General features: G+C 41.3%; 1 protein-coding gene across 2 annotated transcripts; it reads left to right on the top strand.

Annotated features, from left to right (window-relative positions):
- Positions 1-3435: 3435 nt before the first annotated feature.
- RPS12 (ribosomal protein S12) lies at positions 3436-7338 on the top strand. Of its 2 annotated transcripts, XM_017830328.1 has the most exons (6): positions 3436-3518; positions 3658-3709; positions 4096-4212; positions 5877-5979; positions 6403-6504; positions 7252-7338. In XM_017830328.1, the coding sequence occupies exons 2-6, from the start codon at positions 3696-3698 to the stop codon at positions 7312-7314; spliced, it is 399 nt and encodes a 132-aa protein (XP_017685817.1). In that variant the 5' UTR covers positions 3436-3518; positions 3658-3695; the 3' UTR covers positions 7315-7338. The 2 variants fall into 2 exon arrangements, with proteins under 2 accessions (XP_017685817.1, XP_017685822.1); XM_017830333.1 differs by lacking the exon at positions 3658-3709 and having other exon boundaries at positions 3440-3518.
- Positions 7339-20668: the final 13330 nt, after the last annotated feature.

Raw genomic sequence — 20668 nt, forward strand, 5'->3', positions numbered from 1 at the left:
AATGCAGAACCTTTTGTTGTCGTTGTTGTTGTATGACCAGGAAATACCAGGAAATAAGTAAGATCATTGTTTAGGAAGAGTAAGGTGAAATGCGTACTGGTGTTATTTGCAAGAAGGCTTCTAGCTTGATGTTCCACAAGACTGAGAAATCACATCTTGTTCTGCAAGGAAAATGAGATAATTCTATCCCGTGACATTGGAAATTTCATTATAGCACATGCCTGTGCCTTGTATTTCTAGAAAAAGATGTCAGAGGGGAGTAAGTTTCACAAGGTTTGTTGTGAACTGAAATTCAGAATGTTTAGAGTTTAGCAGTGTCATAGACTTCTCTTGGGAGTCTGCAATACCTGATACTTTCATCTGCCTCCCTGGCTGCCTCACTGTACTGTGTCTGTATGGCTCGGAACTCACTTCCTGAGTCTCCACAGTTTACAATATGGGACTTAAATTATCACCGAAGTCTGACATTTTGAAGAAAATATGGGTTGTGGTTGTCAGGAGAAGGTAAAGGTTACCAGCAAGAGACAAGGAGAGAAATGGAGGAAGGAAAAAGGAGCAGGAAGAGGATGACTGAGACAGAGTGAACCATTATATCCTCACTGCAGTACTGGTCTCCTGAAAAAGTCCCCAAGTTCAGTTCCTATTTTGATCATAGTGGAAAAAAAGAGGAAGGCTGCCAGCCTGGATAGGGGGGATAGTCAGGGGGAGTCAAGGAATTGAATGGAGAACACAGAGGGCAGTAGCAATAACCAAAGAATTTTTAAATATATGTGGAAAGATGGTGAGTCCAAATGGATCACCCAGAACAGCAGGCTGGAGAGAATCCAAATTCTTGAATGTCATGTGACAGCAGCTTGTCTTCCTCTCCCCAAATCCAAGTTTATAGACAGCATGTTATGCTGTTTATAATGAGGGAATTGAGTTCCTGTGCTGGGGCTGGCTGCTCAGTGAAACAGCAGATCAACGTCTGCACCAACACCACCTCAGCCCTCTAGAACCTAGACAGGCTCTTGCACTGCATCTGGCAGCTCCTCATTTTCTAGCACTGCTTGTTACCTCACTCACCCTCAAGTGGACTAAAAGTACTTTTAACACAGGACTGCAATCCTTGGCTTAAACATGTCATTCCCTCCCTGTGGCTGTATGCCAGCATTTAAAATGCAGGGTGATCAATGGACATAACTCTAAGGGAAAATGCAGAGCTTAAGGAACTAGCTATTCCTTGTAGGAATATGGACTGAAAAGTGGAGCAGGTGGAGTCGTGCCAATAATGTGCAGAGCACCAACATGAATGCTGAGGTCACATTAAAACACTGTGCAGCAGAGTGGACTTTTTCCATCAAGATCACACACTTCCATTAATTATTACACAGAATATACACTCCTACTATGCTATACCAACATTTCCACAGAGTTCAGTGCCAGTGCAAACCTCCTCTCTACACTTTTAACTGTCTAACTTTTATCTCAGCACAGCTTTATTTTCTTGCAACTGCTTTAGGAAAACTGGTTTTTAATGTCCTGCTTCTAGAATATTAGATTATACTTTGTTATTATCACTTTTGCTGTAACATAAAATTGTTCATATGTGCATACTTCCATCTCCTGGACTGAATGTATATTGCACTTTCTGGCAATACTGATGTGTCTTATGGCTGGATATGGACTTGTTATCCTTTGAAGACCCTTAGGGGAGATAATGGTCTATTGTTCCACTCAGTACAAAAACTACTCGGTAGATTAGCTGTCTTTGGGGATTTTCAAGGGCACAAGAAGATTAAGTGATAGGTGGATATAGGGAAAATGGTTCCGAGCACTATAAATGAAACTACACGTTCCCATTTCTTGTGGAGGAAGGAGGGAAGAAGTCATGGAAAAATGTCCCACAGGAGCTGCTAAATTAGAATACCTGTGTTGTGACTCCAGTGGTTACAAACCCACTAGTGTGTTGCAACCGGGATTGCAGTTCAGAGTTTCAAACAACATCCGGCAGTAGTTGGAGGTGCCAATCGCACCTCAGAGGCTGTCAGTGTGAGAAGTGGGCAGTGCCGTTCCTGCTCAGTAGCTCGGAGTGCAGGGAGATAGGAGCCCCCACACTACACTTCTGTCTCCCTTACTTTTTCAGAGGTTAGCCTCTGCCCTTTCCAGATCTCAGTAATATAAAAGGTACGTAGGTGCCTGCCTCAGACTTGACATTAGCTGTATCTCACAGCTGGAGCCTGTGAGTGCTGCAGCTACAGCCCCCAGCAAGGCCCTTCCCCCAGGCAGGCTACAAAAGGTGGTGCTGCCCGAGCTGGGGGCATGTGGGGCAGGTATGAGCCAGCTGAGGAGTTTCCATTTTCCATCTCTGTCCTCCCCTGCCCTGACCTGCTCCAGTAGGTTGCTTTTCACTGTCTTTTCCCTACCCGGATTTAGCCTACATCCTGCTGCTTGGCAACACCAGGAATATCAAAGAAGAACATATTGTGGAAGAGGTGACTGACAATGATGGTGACAAATGTGTTTGATTGCTTTAGCCACAAATCATGGCTGTCAATATTCGTTATCTATTTCTCTTATATTTTGCCACTATGTATTTTTTACAAAGGTAGAGCAACCAACAGTCATGTTGTCTGGTCAGAAGCAGCTGGTATGGACAAAGCCCCATGTCAGACTGACAGCACCCGAGCAGGGAACACGTTTGCAATGCAGTGGCCGTGCTGTGCTTGCCATCAGCTGGATCACCCGGGCGTGTGTGAGCCCCTGACAGGAATGGGGATGCACAGTCACATTTGTGAGGTTTCTGAGCTGCAGCTCAGTGCTGTGCCCCACTGACAGAGAATTAAGGCCTGTTCCCTGTGCTCCCCATCTCTTGGCTGCCAGTGATAGAAGGACAGTGCCAGGTGAGGCCAGACCACTATGGGAGCACCAGAAGCACTTGCTGCCCCAAGGCAGCCGATGTGACCCAGCCCAGGCACCCCGGTCCGGCTGCTGCAACTGGCTTTCCCCCAGAAGCTGCTTCCCCAAATCAAATGGATACTTTAAGCACCGAGTGTTTTTTCCATTAAAAGAACAATTTACCTTCTTAAGGAACCTGTTGGGTGATAATATTCCTTCAGAGACTCAATTTGCACTATTCTTTCCCTAGAAAATAGCCAACCGACTTGCTTGTGAAACTTTATTTAATCCTCAGTGAAGAGGTGCCTTTGCTGTGGCTGCAGGCTGGGGTCAGGTATTGATAACAGTAGAGATATCGCCCATAAAATATATCCACAAAGCCAATTTGCAGCTGTTTACTATAGCTGTTCACGTTCATCCTTTAATTCCTGTTTCAAACCATGTCCCCAGTCCTTGGTTTCAAACCTCCCCACATCTCCATGTGGATAGGTACGCGGGGGGTGGTGCGCGGCCGATCAGGCACCGCGACGGACAGCCCCGGCGCGCACGCGTGCGCGCGCGGGCCGGGGTCCTGTGGCGCTATAAGAGCGCGCTGCGGAAACGTCTCTCTCTCTTTGTGCGGCGGCGCGCGGCGGTGCCGGGTGAGTGTTCGCGGTGGCGCCGGGGCCCGTCCGGGCGGGATCCCTCCGGCCCGCGGGGCATCGCGGCGGGAGCGGGCGGGGCGGGGGCCCCGGGGCGGCCGGCGCCGCTCACCGGGGCGGCCTGTGTCTGTATTTGCAGCAGGAACCCGGGCGGGGACCACACCCACCGAGAGCGCCATGGCCGAGGAAGGGTGAGCGGGGCCGGGGGCGGCGGGCGGAGGGGCCACGTCTCGCCGGGTCTCGCTCTGCGGCGCGTCGGGGCTGCGCGGGCCCCGGCGCGGGGCTGCGGCGAGTTCCCTGCAGGCCGGGGCCGGGCGATGGACGCGGAGCCGCCCGACAGGGCCCGTAGCGCATGGCGGCCCTGCTGCGGGAGAGAGCGCGGCTCGCTGCTTGCCAGGAGTTAGCGCCTTGGTCTCTTTCAAGCTCATCGTTTCTCACTTACCCTTTCGACTTGGTTCTTCAACTTGAGTTTCTTCTGTGTTTTTTTAATTGTGGGATGCTTGCTGTTGAACGGGAAGTTTTTGCTTATAGCTGTAAGAGGTTGGCACGATCCGAACATTGTCTGTCTTCTCTTTAGCATTACTGCTGGAGGTGTAATGGATGTTAACACCGCCCTGCAAGAAGTGCTGAAGACCGCACTTATCCATGATGGCCTTGCTCGCGGTATCCGTGAAGCAGCCAAAGCCTTGGACAAGTAAGTGTTGTGTCACCAGTTTATTTCCGTGATGAATAGCAAAACTGGGTGAAGTACGTTGTGATGAGGTACATTGAACACATACAATGGTCACTTTGTCCAGGTGTTCAGTCTAAAACTTTAACAAGACCACAGTTTTCTGCCAGTAATCTTTGTCTTTTGTAATCTCTGTTTTGAGGTCTTTAACTGTGATCTTGAATTATCGAGTTAAGCATCTATATTTTGAGAATAGCATCATCTGGTGTATTAGGTTCTGTCTGTGACCCCAGTGCCACCAACTGTTCATGTGGGTGTATGGGTTTTGTGAAGAAAATGGAATGGTGCTTGTAGCATGTAGCTGTTAAAACCTGGGGCTCAAGAACCTTGTGTTTTCAGAAGTGATAAAGTCTTCTCAAAACTTTGAGATTTTAATTGGGTTAAATATGTGTCAGACTTAACCTGGAAGAGTTGGTTTAGCATTTGAAAAAAAAAACTTAAATCATAGCTTGTTTGGGGGTTTTTTGCTATCTTCATTTCTTGTGTGTGTGTTACAGCTGTAGATAACTGCTTTGGTACAGTATCAAAGCAATAATAAACTCGTCTCATGTGCGAACCATGGTAATCAATTATGGTCTTTTGTAGGGTGAAGCACTATATATATGCATATATATACACATACATACACACCTGTGTTTATATGCAGAAGCACACTGCTAATAACAGAAAGTGCTTTAGGGTAATGCTACAGTGTTTGGGTGATGACTTCACAGTTTGTCGGATACCCCTTCACTCGTTTTATGAGTGATAACTGCTGTCTGACAAACCTGTATGCAAAAACCTCTAAGACAAGGTGCTAAATAATGGAAGAAAAATACAATTTAGGTGACTGACAACTAGTTTGTAAGAATTCTTATGAGTTCACCTGCAGCTTCATATGCTGTGTGTTCAAAGGATAATGTTTATACACGTTTGGGTGTGATGGTTCTTGCTTTGAAACGTTTCTGACATTCTGGTGACGCTCATAATGAAGAAGGTCACAGAGAAAACCGATGTTGTCTGTAGAGGTCACATTGCACTAGGTTAAGCATAGAAGACCTACTCAGCTCTCTCTGTTGTCAGGTATCCCTTTGGTGTCTTAACATTGTACCACAGTATACAAAGATCCTAATTAGAATTGGGGCCCTGTCAAAACAGCTTCTTTGAACGTAAGTAGAAAAGATTGTTCTGAAGAGCTTATAACACCTTGATGTGGAAATTCAAGCTTTTAGTTATTACAATTCTAATGTTAAATTACTGTAATCTGTGGTAAACAAGAAAAAGCAACTTGTAACTTGGTTGCTTTCTGACAATGACACCAGTTCTTTATGGGACCTTGTGTTTATCCAGTCATTAGACATTTTTCCAATGGCTGAGAATTTATTTAGTGGGATTTTTAAAAGCTTTCAAAATAGGAATAGAATCTGATCATAAAGCTAACTATGAATAGCCTGTTATGTATATTAAAAACAGAAGTGATACATGATGTCAAAAGTATATTTAGTATTTCAAAAGCATAACCAAAAATGAAGCTTAGGAAGTGATTCTCTAGAAAAGCATGTGCTGAATTCTTTCACTTATGATTTTTATTATAAAGAATTTTCAAGTATTGTCTAAAGTTACATGTGTCAGTTTTCATTCTTTTTTAGACGCCAAGCCCATCTCTGTGTTCTGGCTTCAAATTGTGATGAACCCACATATGTAAAATTAGTTGAAGCACTCTGTGCAGAACATCAGATCAACTTAATAAAGGTAAGTGTCAACTTAAGACACAAGTTTATAACAGTTGTGCTCCTTGTTTCAGCATTTAGAGAGCTGAATCTTTAAAACACTGTTCTGTAATTCTGTGTATGGCTTATCTAAGCAAAATTTCTCTTTGCAGAGGTTGTTTAGTTCTGTGTGATTGGCATACAAGCAGTACAAAGTTAAAAGTGAGTTCTTGTGCCCTGTATAACAAGGCATAGAATTATTGCTGTGAGTGGGTGGAGCACAGGAGGAGTCCTGCCGTGAGGGCAGAAGCTGTACGATGATGATACTTTGGCTCCCTCTGCTGATGCCTGTGAGGAAATCAGCCATCCGTTACCCAAAGCTTCTGACAGTACAGCAGCTTTTGGGCTGAACCCAGTTATGTTAGAAATGGCAAGTTCTAATGTGATGCAATGCTCTGCACCTCAGGTTGATGACAACAAGAAGCTGGGCGAATGGGTAGGTCTCTGCAAGATCGACAGAGAAGGAAAACCTCGCAAAGTAGTGGGCTGCAGTTGTGTGGTTGTCAAAGTAAGATTATGTTAATTATAGATTATTTCTTGACTTGTGAAAGTAGACAGTAAACACAAGGTTACTTTAGATAAGGAACTGTTAAATGGAACTCTTATATTAATTTTTATAAACAGTTACTTTATATTGTTGATATTGAACATAAGCTGCTCCCATGTTTTATATTCCCTTTCATTTTTATTTAAAACGCTCATATATGTTTTGTGAGTTAATGGTTGTGTCCTTAAAGTCTTTATGCCCACTTGCCAGTAAGCATTAAAAGAAAAGACCTGACTAGAAGATAGGAAGCTTCGCTTAAGAAAAAAAATGCCAGTTCAATGTGTCCGCTCAACTTCAAATGTTTTGCGGAGCATATTTTACAATGACACTGGTAAAGTAAAGCCACAGTACGAGCCTTGAAGACTTTGTTGTCTCTGAGGTCCCATGAGATGGCTACAGCTTCACAATAAGGACTAATGCCTTCTGCATGTTTTCGTACTTTTGCAACTGTTTCACACATTTTACTTGACTTCTTTTAAGCAGATAAGATGACGTTTTAGTTCCCTATCAATGGTTGTTACATTTGAATGAAATAGTCTTTTTATTAGAGAAAAAAGGAAAAACAGCTGACAGATCGCTTCAGGTTACTTATGTGAATTTTCGGAATGCCTTGAGAAAAAGTGTCAGAATCCCATTTGTCCTTTTGAAAATAGGTTGTAAAATTTTGAATGGGTCTGTATGTTAATAATGGGTTATCTTGTGTTACAGGACTATGGCAAGGAATCTCAGGCCAAAGATGTCATTGAAGAGTACTTCAAGTGCAAGAAATGAATGAAAAATAAATTTTAAACCTGACTAGTGTATGTGTGATTAATGGTTGGGTGTATGTGGAATAGTTCTTTGAGTTACAAAGGATAACATCAGAAGATGAAAGCACTTTGCAAGTGTTGGTGTAGTTTACTAGTATGTTAACTCTCAGTTGGCTAAAAAGATCACGGCGAGCCCTTCTCTTCCTATTCTCTGGTGCTTCTATTTCCTCTTCCTACCCCAGAGATGACCAGTTGGGATAACTTTGCACAGCTTTAGTTGCAAAAATGCAGGCAGCTAATTACTAGCTTTGCGTTGGTAGTGCTTAGGTCTGTACTTCTGCAGGGATTGTGATTAATTTGTGCAGGAAAACCTGAAGTATAGCTGCATCTGTAATGAAAATTTGGCTCCCTCTGCTGAAACATGAGGAGAGTGGCCTTAACCGTTACCCAGGTCTTCTGCGATGTTGCAGGAATTTCATAAATGCTATCTTAATTTATTCAGGGATCTCAGTTGGCGCAAGATGTTTTACTGGTTCCCCTGCCTCAATGGAGACAGATTGAGGGTTTTGGCATCTTATAACAAGTACTGTCATGTACTTCTTGATCTGATTCTGTAGTTCTTGGTAGGCAAGGTAGCCATGTAGAGCTCTCACTTGCTCAGATGAGGCAGCGTTGCACTCCCAACTTGCCCAGAGTCTTGGTTTCCTTAGTAGTTCAGTGATGTACAGAACTTGTGGTGTTGCCAGTTTTTTGTTGTGTTTTTTTTTTTTTTTAGATGTGTGGGATTGAGACTGGAATTTAATTGCTTTTATCTCTGCTGCAAGTTGTTTTATGTGTCTCACCTTTCCTGCAGAAGAGGTCTTAAGTGGAGTCATAAGGAATTGCTCCATTATGCTGATAAACTGTAAGACATGAATGTGAATATGTGGGGTTGGCACCTGCAGGCTGAGGAGATAGGAATGTTTATCCTCAGGCTCTTCAACTTCAATTTTTGTTATGGTTCGTAACTCCACTTTTGTTATCCCCAGTTGTTCGTGTAGTGTGGAGGCAAGCATATTCTCCAGCTCTGTTCAGATGGACTTGTTGCTCTCATTTAAGCTCTTGATGTGTCCCTTAGTTTTGGCCCCATCACAGCTTTATCTGAGTGACTTTTGATTGTTTGAGAGGTTTCTGTAGTAATAGTTTCAGGTGTACTTGATGATGGAGTCATCTGTTCAAGGCTGCTTCATGGCAAGGTCTGTATCCTTTTGCTGAACTTGATATATGTACAGTCTTTGTGAAATTGTCCATGAAGGAAATGAAGTGGTTTTTAAGTTAATGTCAAGCTAGTATTGCAAATTGAGGGAAGTTAACGCAAATATACAAATGTTGAATTTTCCACTTGGATTTGTTCAATATGTAGTTGAAATTACAGAGGTCATTGGTAGATAGGAGCCTTAGTTGCAGATCTCATTTCATTAAATTACTGAAGGTTTCTCAATATTGAGAATGAGGGAGTATTTCTTGAATGGAGTTAAGAGGCTTAAATATTGATAAACTTTGTCAGTTGAGTTTGGCTAATAATTTTGAGTATGTGACTTGTATACAGAAGCACAGTAGAACATCTTTTGTCCTGTCTTAAGGTGCATCTTGCAAGAGTTTTGGATAAAATACTTATGCACTTTGTTCTAATTTTTATAACATTTGTAGCTACATTATAGAGAAAAGAGTTGTTTGCAACTGGTGATGGTGGCAGTCTAACGGGCTTTGTGGTTTGGCTTTGTGGTTTGCCTTTCCTTGGCTGGCTGTTAATCAGGGTTAAATTGACAAAGGGAATTGGGATCCAAAGGTGGATTTCAGTACTTGGGTTCAATGGCCTCTGTGCTGCTGAAATTGTTTAACTGAATATGCCACTGAACTAGAACTTTTTTTTTTTTTATCGGGAGTAGTCTGAATTCCTTGCGTCTCTGGATGCAGTGTAACAAATGTGCAATTCAGCAAGCCTCTCCGGGGTAGTGGGTGAAGATTTTTAAAAAGATGAAATTCATAGATATTCAAATTTCAGGAAGTAGCTCAGCAAACAGCTTTTCCAGATGTTTAGCTTTTTGGTTAAAACACAGCTTTTCATTTTGTTATTTTTTGACACAAAATGACCTAGGAGAATGGAGAAGACACCTACTTCCACGTCTAGTAATGATGTCTTGTGATGTAAAGCACTAATACCAACACATATTAACATTTCAGAGGAGACTATTTTATGATTTGCTATTGGAAAAATAAGAAGGATATTGGTGGAAGAAGGAAAAAATGTTTATGTTTAGATGTAGTTCTGAGATTATGATCTTGGAGTGAAAGGAAAAGGAACCATCACTGAAAAGAGCGAGTAAAAAAAGTTGATAACCTTGAGTAAAAATTCTGAAAGTGTCTGGCTGGTAGTACCTGGAGGATGTGGAAGGCTGTAAATACAGTGTATTTAATACCTGAAGTAGTTTCCCTTTGCATTTCCCCCAGTGTTTACAGGGAAAGTTGTTTAAAAATATTGTATCATCACTAGATTTCCTGCCCAACAACACTAGAGGAAATAGGGTATGCTGGGTAAATGAAATGATGTTCTGTGAGCATTCACAACCTACTAAGGTTCAGTTTGTGGGCCCTCACGAGGAAGACATTGAGGTATTTGAGTTTGTCAGAAGGAGGATGGCAAAATCTGGTGAAAGGTCTGTAGCACAAGTCTTAGGAGGAACCACGAAGGGAGCTGGCACTCTTAAGCCTGGAGAAAAGGAGGCCGAAGAGATTATTAGGACATCAAGAGATTGGGTATTAGGAAAAATGCTCAGGCATTGGAACAGCGCCCAGAGAAGTGGTGGAATCACCAGTCCTGGAGATAGCTAAAAGACACATGATGTGATACTTAGATATGGTTTAGTGGTGGGCTTGGCAGTGTCTGGTTTGCTGTTGAACTCTATGATCTTTTTCCAACCTAAATTATTCCATGATTGAATTCATACATGTTAAACCTGCAAGCAGGTTGAGAGGAGTCCAGCACTCTATTTAAGTTTACAAAATAATTAATGGATTTTAACTTGTGGTGTGAGAAAAATAACATCTTTATCAAAATGGTTTTTGTGCTTGATTTATATAATGCCTTTATACTGTTGGAATTGGCAGCTTTAGCAATAGCTGGGTTATGCATTTGCTCTGAATTACTGTGAAGTATGACTAGTTAGCCCTAAGGAAAAGGGATTCAAGTAAGGAGAGCTGTAGTCATGAGCAAGTTGGTTAGGCAGCATTTCTTTTGCTACAATGGAAAGACACTTTAATAAAAGTTCAGGAATATGTTTCTTTATGGGTTGGTTGGGGTTTTTTTTAATGTCATGATTTTACATAGCAATGAATATTAATACCAGGGAATGACAACTTTTCAATGAAAAGTTTTTTGAATTCTGTTGGAATAGAATCAACACTTCCTAAATATTTTTTGCTGTGTTGAGATCCAAATTTTCTAATCAAAATGCTTAGGTATCAAGCTAAGAGTTTTTCGTGTAGTGTTTTGTTTCCTGCAAGTGACCTTGGAACCTATGCAGAGTCAGGACTGGAGAACTGATTAAGACTCAGTTTACTTTATTAATGCATTGGTATGTCCTTCAGGATTTTTTGAGGAGTAGGCTTTGGATTACACTTGAAGTTACAGCCATCTGTAGTCATCATCCTAAAGGTACTCATCACCTGTCCTGTGAAAGGACCTGATTAGACAGTATTAAACATGTGACTGGAAATTAGAGACTTTGGAGTTAAGAGTTCCAAGACTGGCCCTGACTTTTTCTCTTGCTGATCATATTGTTAATGTTACTTGCAGGTTTTCCTTGTGAAACAGGGGAAATACAAAATGGTTTGATCAATGATGGATGTTTTGTGACTTTTGGTTGGCAAAAGCAGCAGAATTAACATTTTTTTGTGAACTAAAATACCAGGTTTTGGTGATTTTGCATGGAATGGTTGTTGTTTTCAGGTCTAAATTATTATATTTCAACTTGAAGTAGAAAGCTAATGAAGTGCTTTGAAGAAATGCTGGGTAAGTCATTGTGAAGGTGTCAAGTACAGACTTCTAGAGAGCATTGGAAGAACATACCATGTGATGTTTAAAAAAAAAACAGATTTTTGAAAACAAGCTCCACTTGAAGGCAATTGCTTTCTAGGACAGTTCATTCATATCCGGGTCCCATTGTAATGCTGATATGTTTTGCAGTTGCACAAACATCAGGGAATTGGGGCTTGTCAGCAGCAAGTAGCTGCACTGCACAGGCACTTCTGTGGGCTCCAACCATTCCTATGGAGAGCACTGTTTATTTTGTCTGCTTTACCAAGAGAAGAGTATTATCTTCATGTCTTATTTAACACATTTAGTATCTTATGGAGGGTGAGAACTAATACCACATGAAGAAAAAATATATTTAATAATGTTTCATATTTAGAATTGCCTCTACCTGTCTGGTTTTGTTCCTTGTTTTGGAAAACCTGGATATCCTAGCTGTGAGCCACTGCTCCTCATGTGTCCATGTTACTGAAGTTGGTGCAAACATTTTCGCTGAAATTTGCTTCCTTCCCTGGAGATCTCGCAAAGGTATCTCATCTTGTAATGTGAAGGAACTCTGAACACACATCCAGTTGTCAGCCTTGTCTCCTTTGGAGATCATGTGTTCGTGATGTGAAGCCTCACTAGGATTTGTATGTTGTGTCATTGAACCAGATAGTGGATGTTAGGTGAGCACAGATGGGACTGGCTTGTTTTTTTAGCCTTAAGGAAAACGGAAGTAATGGCAAATTATTTTTTCAGGGATTTTAGAGAATTAAGTAAATACACAGAAAATTTTTCAGCCATTGGTCAGCAAGTAAATGTTTGTTTTGAGTCTGCAATAAATTGAGCAGATGGAGTGGTTGCTATGCTGTTGTGTATAACGATCCCCCATGCCTGAATAATTTTTGATGCATTGGCATTGATTTTGAATGCAAGTCCACCTACAAGAAGCCCTAAACACACATCAGTTGCTTCATGTATTCTGATCTGTTCTAAATTATGATATAATCTCTTATGGAAGTAAATTACTATACAAATATCTGAACTTTCAGCCATTGGTTATCATACTTCCTCCTCGTCATTCTAAAAGTGTCATTATGATATATGACACTTATAATATATGAACTAACAGAAACCAATTGGAAAATCACTTTGTCGTTAGGAGCTTTTTTCCCCTCCTCTTCCAATTCAAAAGCAATTGGGGACTTTTTATAGTATGTATGCAAAAGTATTTAAAATATTTTCACTGAGAACTCTGAACAACACAGCATTACATGAAATGTGGGTACTTTCTTGAAGTAACAACTATTCTTTCTGAAAAAATTTACAGACTGATACAATTCTGTTCATATCTGATTTGTGTTTAAAAAAATCCATTTATTGATATTTAATATTTCATATTGCTGACAGATTATTAGGCAGAGTTATGTACAAAGAGTTATTACAAAGCAGAGTTATGTAAAAAAATATATCTACAAGGGGTAAAATGTTTATGTACAAATCAACCTAGCTATTATTTTGCTTATCTGATTACTTGTTTACCTTCAAGTAGTCCTTTAACTCAGTCAGTGTCAGGAATCCATTCATCTTTGCTGTAGTCTGACTAAGGCAAGTGTCTGTAAGGTAAGTTTTAATCTTTGGATTAGATAGGTAGAGTTTCTCTGTCAATGTTCTTAAAAAAAACAAAACCTAATGTGTAATTAGCCAGATATTATTTGTCAAAAGTGATGAATTAATAGGCATTTAGCTTAGTGCCTGGCCTGCCAAGTTCCTGCCCTGTAAAACCCTACCACCGAGTTACGAAGCTGGAAAAACTTATTTTATATGGATGCACAAAGTATGTTTATTAAAGCAATTTCCTATTTTCATACTCAAAAAAAATGTAATTCTGGTATGCTTTTTTTTCTTCTCACCTGAATGGTTCTGAGACATTTTCCACAGTGAAAGAGTTCAAGTCCCTGTTAAAATAAGCTTTATATTTTGAGGACAGAAAAAAGCCATGACCCCTAAGTAACCTTTTATATTGATTGTATTGTTAGCAGCCAGTGTGTTGAATAACATAATACAGATGCTTAGGACAGGTTTAGAAAGGCAAATGGGTGGGGAAAAAACCAAATGTTTCTAGTTTTAAAAGTATGTGTTTTTAAGGGAATGGAGGTCATATTCTATAGAACCCCTCCACAAAAAAATGAAACACCCTCAGATATCCATATATATAAACGTGTTTGTATGTCAGTACGAGCTATGGTATATATTCTCTTTTTCATCCATTTATTTGAATGGACAAAATTCAAGTAACACCCTTCAGCTTTGCTTTTTTCAGAGCAGCGAAATACACTGTTTGTCAGTACATGTACAAGAAATGCCTTTACATGCATGGGATTTAGCAAGCTACTGTATTTTAAACATCACATAAACTTAACTCCTGTTTCTGCAAGAGGCTGACCCCTCCAAGTAAAATCTCAGCTGGTTCTGACTCTTCCCTCATGGCTGTCTAACCAGTTGTTTTACACTCAGCATGACAGCTTCTAACGTTTTCTCTTAAAACCATCATGTCTTGATTTTTTTTTTTTTTTGATCCCTGTGAACAGGAACATCATTCTGTCTGACCCTCAAGCCCACTTACATGTCCTTTTCAAATGAAAGTTAATTGAAATATACGTGCCTCTTCTACTTGGAATTGCGTGAAAACACCCCTAAACCTGCTGTTTGGATATGAGATATGAGTGCTTATAATGAGAAGAGAAGAAAAACTTCTAGTCAAAGTGACCTGCAACCAAGAAACAGGGATGGAATTGCAGTGCCCTTTGTAGGTCTATCTCCATAATGTTATGATAAAATCCATCATACCATTATTGACCAAGCTACTATGGTTGTGAATGTAGGTAATATTAGCTAGACCTTCCCATAATACCCTAATTACATTGTTGAGAATTTTGATAAGCTTACTTGCTGTGACCTGAAATTGTTTCTTATAGAAGGTCTCATTTTTTTTTTTTTAAATTTAGTTAAAGCAACATAGTTATTTCTAAAACTTTTGTTGAATGTAAGGGATAGGGGAAATTTGAGTACTTCCATTCATGGACTTGAGATGTAATAGGAAGGTGGTGGGAGAGAAGAAGCACTTCCAGATGATGGGTGAAGGGAGAGGTTTGGATGTGTGAGAAAGAAAAGACAGACTGATCAACACAGTTAATAGTATGTGGGGGCAGAGCAAAATTAGCAAGGAATAGCAAGCAGCTGAGTCGATGAAATGCAGGAGAATCTGCTAGTGAGCCTGGAGATGACACTGTCTCACCATTGATTTCTTGCCAGTAATCACCCATAAAATGATCGGCAAACTATAAGGAGAACTGTCAAGAGACAGAATTGAGTGGACGAATGAAGATGCATGCATACATGTGCCATTTTAAGGCAGATTACAAAGCTCAAGATAATATTAGCCAGGAAAAAAAGGCTGCGTATGCCATCCCGTTCAAGTCTCTTGGCATACAAATATTCTTTAAGCATGCAGTCATGTGCTGTTATTTCTACAGTTTTCTTATGACATTCAAAGGCAAACCAGCAGACCCTAGGAAACTTCTAGGGCTCTACTGGGACAAAGCCTGCAATGTATTAAAAAAGAAAAAGGCAATAAACTCACCAAAAAAGGAGAAGACTGGTTTTGTGGTTAAAAATGTTGATGAAGCTTTGTCTCTGCCACCAAGTTGCCATGTGAAGGTTGGTATGGAAATGTTCACATGGGAGGTGATGGTGTGTTTTCATTTCCTGGATGCACCAACTTGCTGATGCTTTGTTTTTTAGGAATGATGAATGCTCACACGTGGACATTTTGGTTTAAGCATAGAAAGCTACCATGCATGCTTTATTCATGAAAAATAGTTTAGCAGGACCTCAGGTTTGCATGTTCATGTGGATGGGTGCCTGTAGCTTGTGAATTATAATTTCGCAAATTGGGGAAATGGTGCCCTATGGAAGGACGGGGAACACAAGCCCCCTTCTGCTTGTCGTTCACTCGCTCCCCGGGCATCCGTGCTGGGGCTGGCTGGCGTGCTAGTCTCGGGCACGTTCCCAGGGCCCCGTGCTGGGGTTGGCTCCCGCCGGCGCTTCCCCGGCGAGGCAGGAGATGGCAGCCGAGACCCGGCCAAGGCACCAGGATGGCGGCTGGAGCAGGTGCCGCGGGGATCCCGACGGGCCGGCAGCGCAGGAAACAAAGTGGAGTGTGACTCTTCGGTGCCTTTGAATGTTGTCGGTTTCTATGCCCACTTTCCAGTACTGCAGTCTTGTAAAACGCCAACACGTCAGATGTTGGAGCTTTTACGGTGTGTAGGAAATGTGTTTGCATAGACCCATAGACTTTGTTGTACAGCTGCAATGCCTTTAATCTGTCTTTCTGGGAGCTGTACTACACGGGGCAAGTGCTCTTGTCTGCTTTCCTTTGCAGATATAATGAAAGAACGAACAGGTTAGGGGGGTGTGGTCAAGGAGCCAGTTGCTTGGAAATTCTCTTCATAGGCTGTAAGTAGCACCATCCATGAGACCAGAGAACACCAGCGTCAAACATATGAAGGACAGCACAGACCAGATAAGAGCCAAGATAGATGAAGGCTCTTTTTTCCTTTTTTTTTTCTTCCTTTTTCTTGCTGCCTCAAGTGTCTGATCTATTACAGTGTTCAAAGGATTTCGATATTCTTATATTCGATTCACACATATGCAACGTATTTGAAACATTCCTACCAAGGAGATTGTGGTAAAAACTGTAATGTGCAGCTTGCTGGGTTTCATTGTAAAGTAATATAATCTCCACATGTGCGAAGGCCAATGCAATATTTTATTTTGTGCTTACCCCAGGGAATGTGATATTAAATTTATCAACTGAAGTATTTGAATGAGAACTCATAAATATTTTCTGAGGTGCATCGGTGGTGTACTTAGGGAGGCAGAAGACATGCAGCACTGGGTGAAGAGGAAGTAGTTCATACTTTCCATCCTCTGCTGTCACATAACAGCTATGCCTTGCCCTTCAGATGGCGTACTGATAAATTTTCTCAGTGAATGAAAACAAGTTTTAAATTGTGGAGAATTTGTTAGTCACTGATTTTTTTCTGATAATTATTAACTCTATAGTAGATGGACTGCAGATGCTGTTCACATCAGATACAGAGCTCCACATGCCTTGGGGAGAGAGGAAAGGGCTCCCCAAAAGAGTTATTGTTCTGAAGACATTTCAAATGCACAGGAGGACTGTTGTCCTGCCTGCCTTTACCCAATACACTGTCACCGAAGGCATCCTAGACGGACAAGCTCCTGCCAAATCTAGGACGAGTTTGCATACTGCCTTCATAAATCTTCTAGGGCTTAAGCAAGCATCTCTGCATGGTATTATCCGGCCGTTGTGCGATCTAGTCTTTCATCCAGAGTTAATTTAAGCATCTCCAAAACAACTCGGTGGTGCTTTAGAATAGTCCAAGCCGTACTGAGTTGGTAGTTCTTTGTCATCATTGACTCAGGGTGCAGCTGCAGCCAAAATTGCCTATATCAGGAATGGTACTGAGAACATGACCAAAAATGACGAAGTCCCAGGTTCTCCACTTTGGCCACAACAACTCCATGCAGCACTACAGACTGGGGACAGAGTGGCTGGAGAGCAGCCAGGCAGAAAGGGACCTGGGAGTTTGGATTGACAGGAAGCTGAACATGAGCCAGCAGTGTGCCCGGGTGGCCAAGAGGGCCAATGGCATCCTGGCCTGTATCAGGAAAAGTGTGGCCAGCAGGACCAGAAAAGTGATTCTTCCCCTGTGCTGAGCGCTGGTAAGACCACACCTCGAGTACTGTGTCCAGTTCTGGGTCCCTCAGTTCAGGAAGGATATTGAGGTGCTGGAGCAGGTCCAGAGAAGAGCAACGAGGCTGGTGAAGGAACTCGAGCACAAGTCCTATGAGGAGAGGCTGAGGGAGCTGTGGTTGTTTAGCCTGGAGAAGAGGAGGCTCAGGGGAGACCTCATCACTCTACAATTACCTGAAAGGAGGTTGTAGCCAGGTGGGGTTGGTCTCTTCTCCCGGGCAGCTGGCAGTAAGACAAGAGAGCATGGTCTTAAGCTCTGCCATGGGAGGTTTAGGTTAGATATTAGGAAGAAATTCTTTACAGAGAGGGTAATTAAGCATTGGAATGGGCTGCCCAGGGAGGTGGTGGATTCTCCGTCCCTGGAGGTTTTTAAGATGAGACTGGATGTGGCACTTAGTACCATGGTCTAGTAACCATGGTGGTAGTGGATCAAGGTTGGACTTGATGATCTCAGAGGTCCCTTCCAAGCCGGCTGATTCTATAATTCTATGAAGCTGATTTCCAGCATCAAGAAGGCCTAAGATGAGTGCTAAACTTGTTTACTGAATCCTACAGTACTAGATCAGAGTACATGTATTGAAACTGATTGGATTTAATTAAAAACAGGTTTTTTAAAAGTGCCTTTCTTTAAAGCCTGTAATAAACTTCTACATCTGGCTGTTGCAAGAAAGTGTGAAGTCAGAACACATCAAGAATTTCAAAATGGATTAGACAAATTAATGGATAAAAAGTGCAAATCAGATCCTACTGGGAAGGCAGTAATATTCTAACATCTGAAATCTAATAGCAGGATGCAGAAGGAGCATGAGGATTGAATTTTAGGTAGTGGCTTATTTCACATGCTCTCCCTAATGCCACAGTGTGGGGCGTTTCTGATAGGAAAAGATGGGCATACTCTTAAGAGTGCTAAGAGAGCTCAGATGGCTGCCTAATCCAGTTAGTTTTCTAGGTACTCGTAGGAAATTTTATCAAAAAGCTCTCGAGTTTTTCTTTCTGAGGTTGCTCTGGTTTTGCAGTGATCATAGCTTCTGTGCCATTGTCATCTTGGGAATTACATTACTGTGAACCTCTTCACTTGGATCTACTTTCCAAGCCAGCTTAGAAACTCAAGTCAGTCCAGAGCTGAAGCTGGCACATGCTGTCTATTGTCCTGCAAGTGTATTGCCTTTGTACACTAAGATGGACTATTTCCAAAAGGAGTTGAAAGTTGTATTTGTCCAGTACATAATGTCTTTAATGACTGAGGTCTGCCCTTATTAGACACCAACTCTTCTCTCTCCATAATATTTGATCCAGCAGAAAAGGTGAGTTGACACTTTTCTGGTATAACAGCATGGAAGCTTTTGGCATTTGAGAAGGCATTTCTCCCTTTGGTCTAAAATAGCCCATGTACACTGGCTTCTCTGGCACACTGCAATGTTCACCAGTCCTCTTATGTTTTTCTGAGACTAACAGAATCATGAAGGTGGTGAAAGGGTGAACCAGGGCAAGGATTTGTTTGTTTTTTTCTTTCTTTTAGCTGTTGTTGGCCTGGGCTCTGAGGAATGAAGTTAAATTTGTAGTTTCTAAGGACCATATTTTAAAATATTTGCCAGTTCCAGATAATAAAATAGGGATTTTTGTCGAGAGGATAAGAAATGAAAATAAATAAACATGGATCCTTTTTGCCAAATTTATGATCTGCAAATATGGTTCCTCCTTAGCCTGCATGATTAACTCTCTCCAGCCAAAACTGACCATTTTGATTACATCTTCTATCAATAAAAACTCATGAAAACTTTTTTTCATAAACAAAATCCAACAATATCAAATAACTGCAGTGTAGATTGCTTTGCCATTTCTACCAAGAATTTAACCAAGTTACAAGCAATATATAAATTATAGTCCCTCACCTTTAACACCACTGATTTAGTTGAAAGACATTGCCTTTATCCATACTAACTTTAAACACAGTAGAGCTGGAAAGCTTTTTGTATAGGAATGATACTGCTTGTTCCAATGGTTGCTGGTTGTGATACAGTTTTGTTTTTTGACCATGTAGATGCATCAAGAGGATTAAAAAGATTTGTTTAAAATGTTGCATTTGATTAACATTTTTTGAGCCCAGTTTTCTTCTTTTAGAAATACTTTGTGGTGTGAGTGCTTATAGAAGACAGTTGCTTCCCAAAGGAAAAGGTGCAGCAGTTCTGTGTTAAGGTCTCTGTTCAAGCTTATTATCCCAGCCTCAGAAATGTGTTTTCACTAACCTAAGAGTTGAAGGAGAGGGTGCACAGCTTAGGCACTTGGCAGTGCTTCCACTGGAGCTGCTGTGTGAGGGTAGTGGTAGAAGATCATGAAGTGAGGTGTTCTTTCAAGTCTTATCACATCTCAGCTACTTTACAATCTCTGGAGGGTCCCAGGCGGAGTTTCTATGAGCTGTGCCTTGGTGTTCACACAGTACATGTGCTGCAGATGTTTTAGGCTATCACCTGAAGTTTGTGATGACTGCAACACATGCTGTTTTGGATGATCTCAATAGGGCATCTAGTATCTTATTTCTGAGGCATTTTTGCTGCAAGAAGCAATAAATTCAATTCTGTCATCGTTAGGCAGGTGTTTATATGTACTGCAAGACTTTAATCTCTCTCTAGGGAGCAAAATACTCCAGAGGCCCATTCTACAACTTGGCATTTGCTTTGCATCCCTGGCATGTTCCCATTTCTCTCTAAGCCAGGAGAGTAAGCATGGTTTTATGGTTAGGACACAGGTCTTGAGTAATTTTTTAGCTTTGCCAGTGATTGCTGTGAAATCTAGAGCAAATCTGTCCCTCAATTCACCAGCTACAAAGAGTGAGGGTAGTGTGGCTTTTTATTTCTGCTGTGTGTTTCTTCTACATAGCTTAGGACATAGACTACATTGTGTTCGATATATGTATCTTGGATCTTAAACTTACTACACAAAGTCACAGTCTACTAGTAATAATAGAACAGAAGTTTATTCTACATAATATTTGATAAAGAGTCCCCAAAATACATTATCTGTACTTGATAGTCATATGATGTGCCACAAGTGATTCATGGTTGTGATGTGACTACTGCAATGTTTGGATTTGGGAGAATGTCAGTGTGTACCAAATCTGGTTTCCTAAAACAGATTTATGTAGGTGGTGAGCTGGTTTATAACTGGATCATGAATTATTTTACTTCAGACGTACCAAGTTTATCCATGTAATGTCTCCTTGGTTCCTGTAGGAAGCCCTGGTGGTTGCTCACATTCTCCATCTCTGAGGAGCTAGCTTTTTCTGGCTGCAGCGGTTCCTGGGTCTGAAGGCAGTCTGCAGCATCTGAATGGCCTGGAAAACCTGGACTCCACTCACTGATAGTTGTTGAGCAGTCATTAGTGAAACTTTGTGCTGCAACTTGCTGAAAATTATTTGGATAGCCATGAAAAAACTCATAAAACCAAGAACACAGTGAAAAGAAAATGCCTTAAAGAAGCTTT

This window comes from Lepidothrix coronata, unplaced genomic scaffold (genome assembly GCF_001604755.1).
Source record: "Lepidothrix coronata isolate B3197 unplaced genomic scaffold, Lepidothrix_coronata-1.0 Scaffold5, whole genome shotgun sequence".
NCBI classification, from domain to species: Eukaryota; Metazoa; Chordata; class Aves; order Passeriformes; family Pipridae; genus Lepidothrix; species Lepidothrix coronata.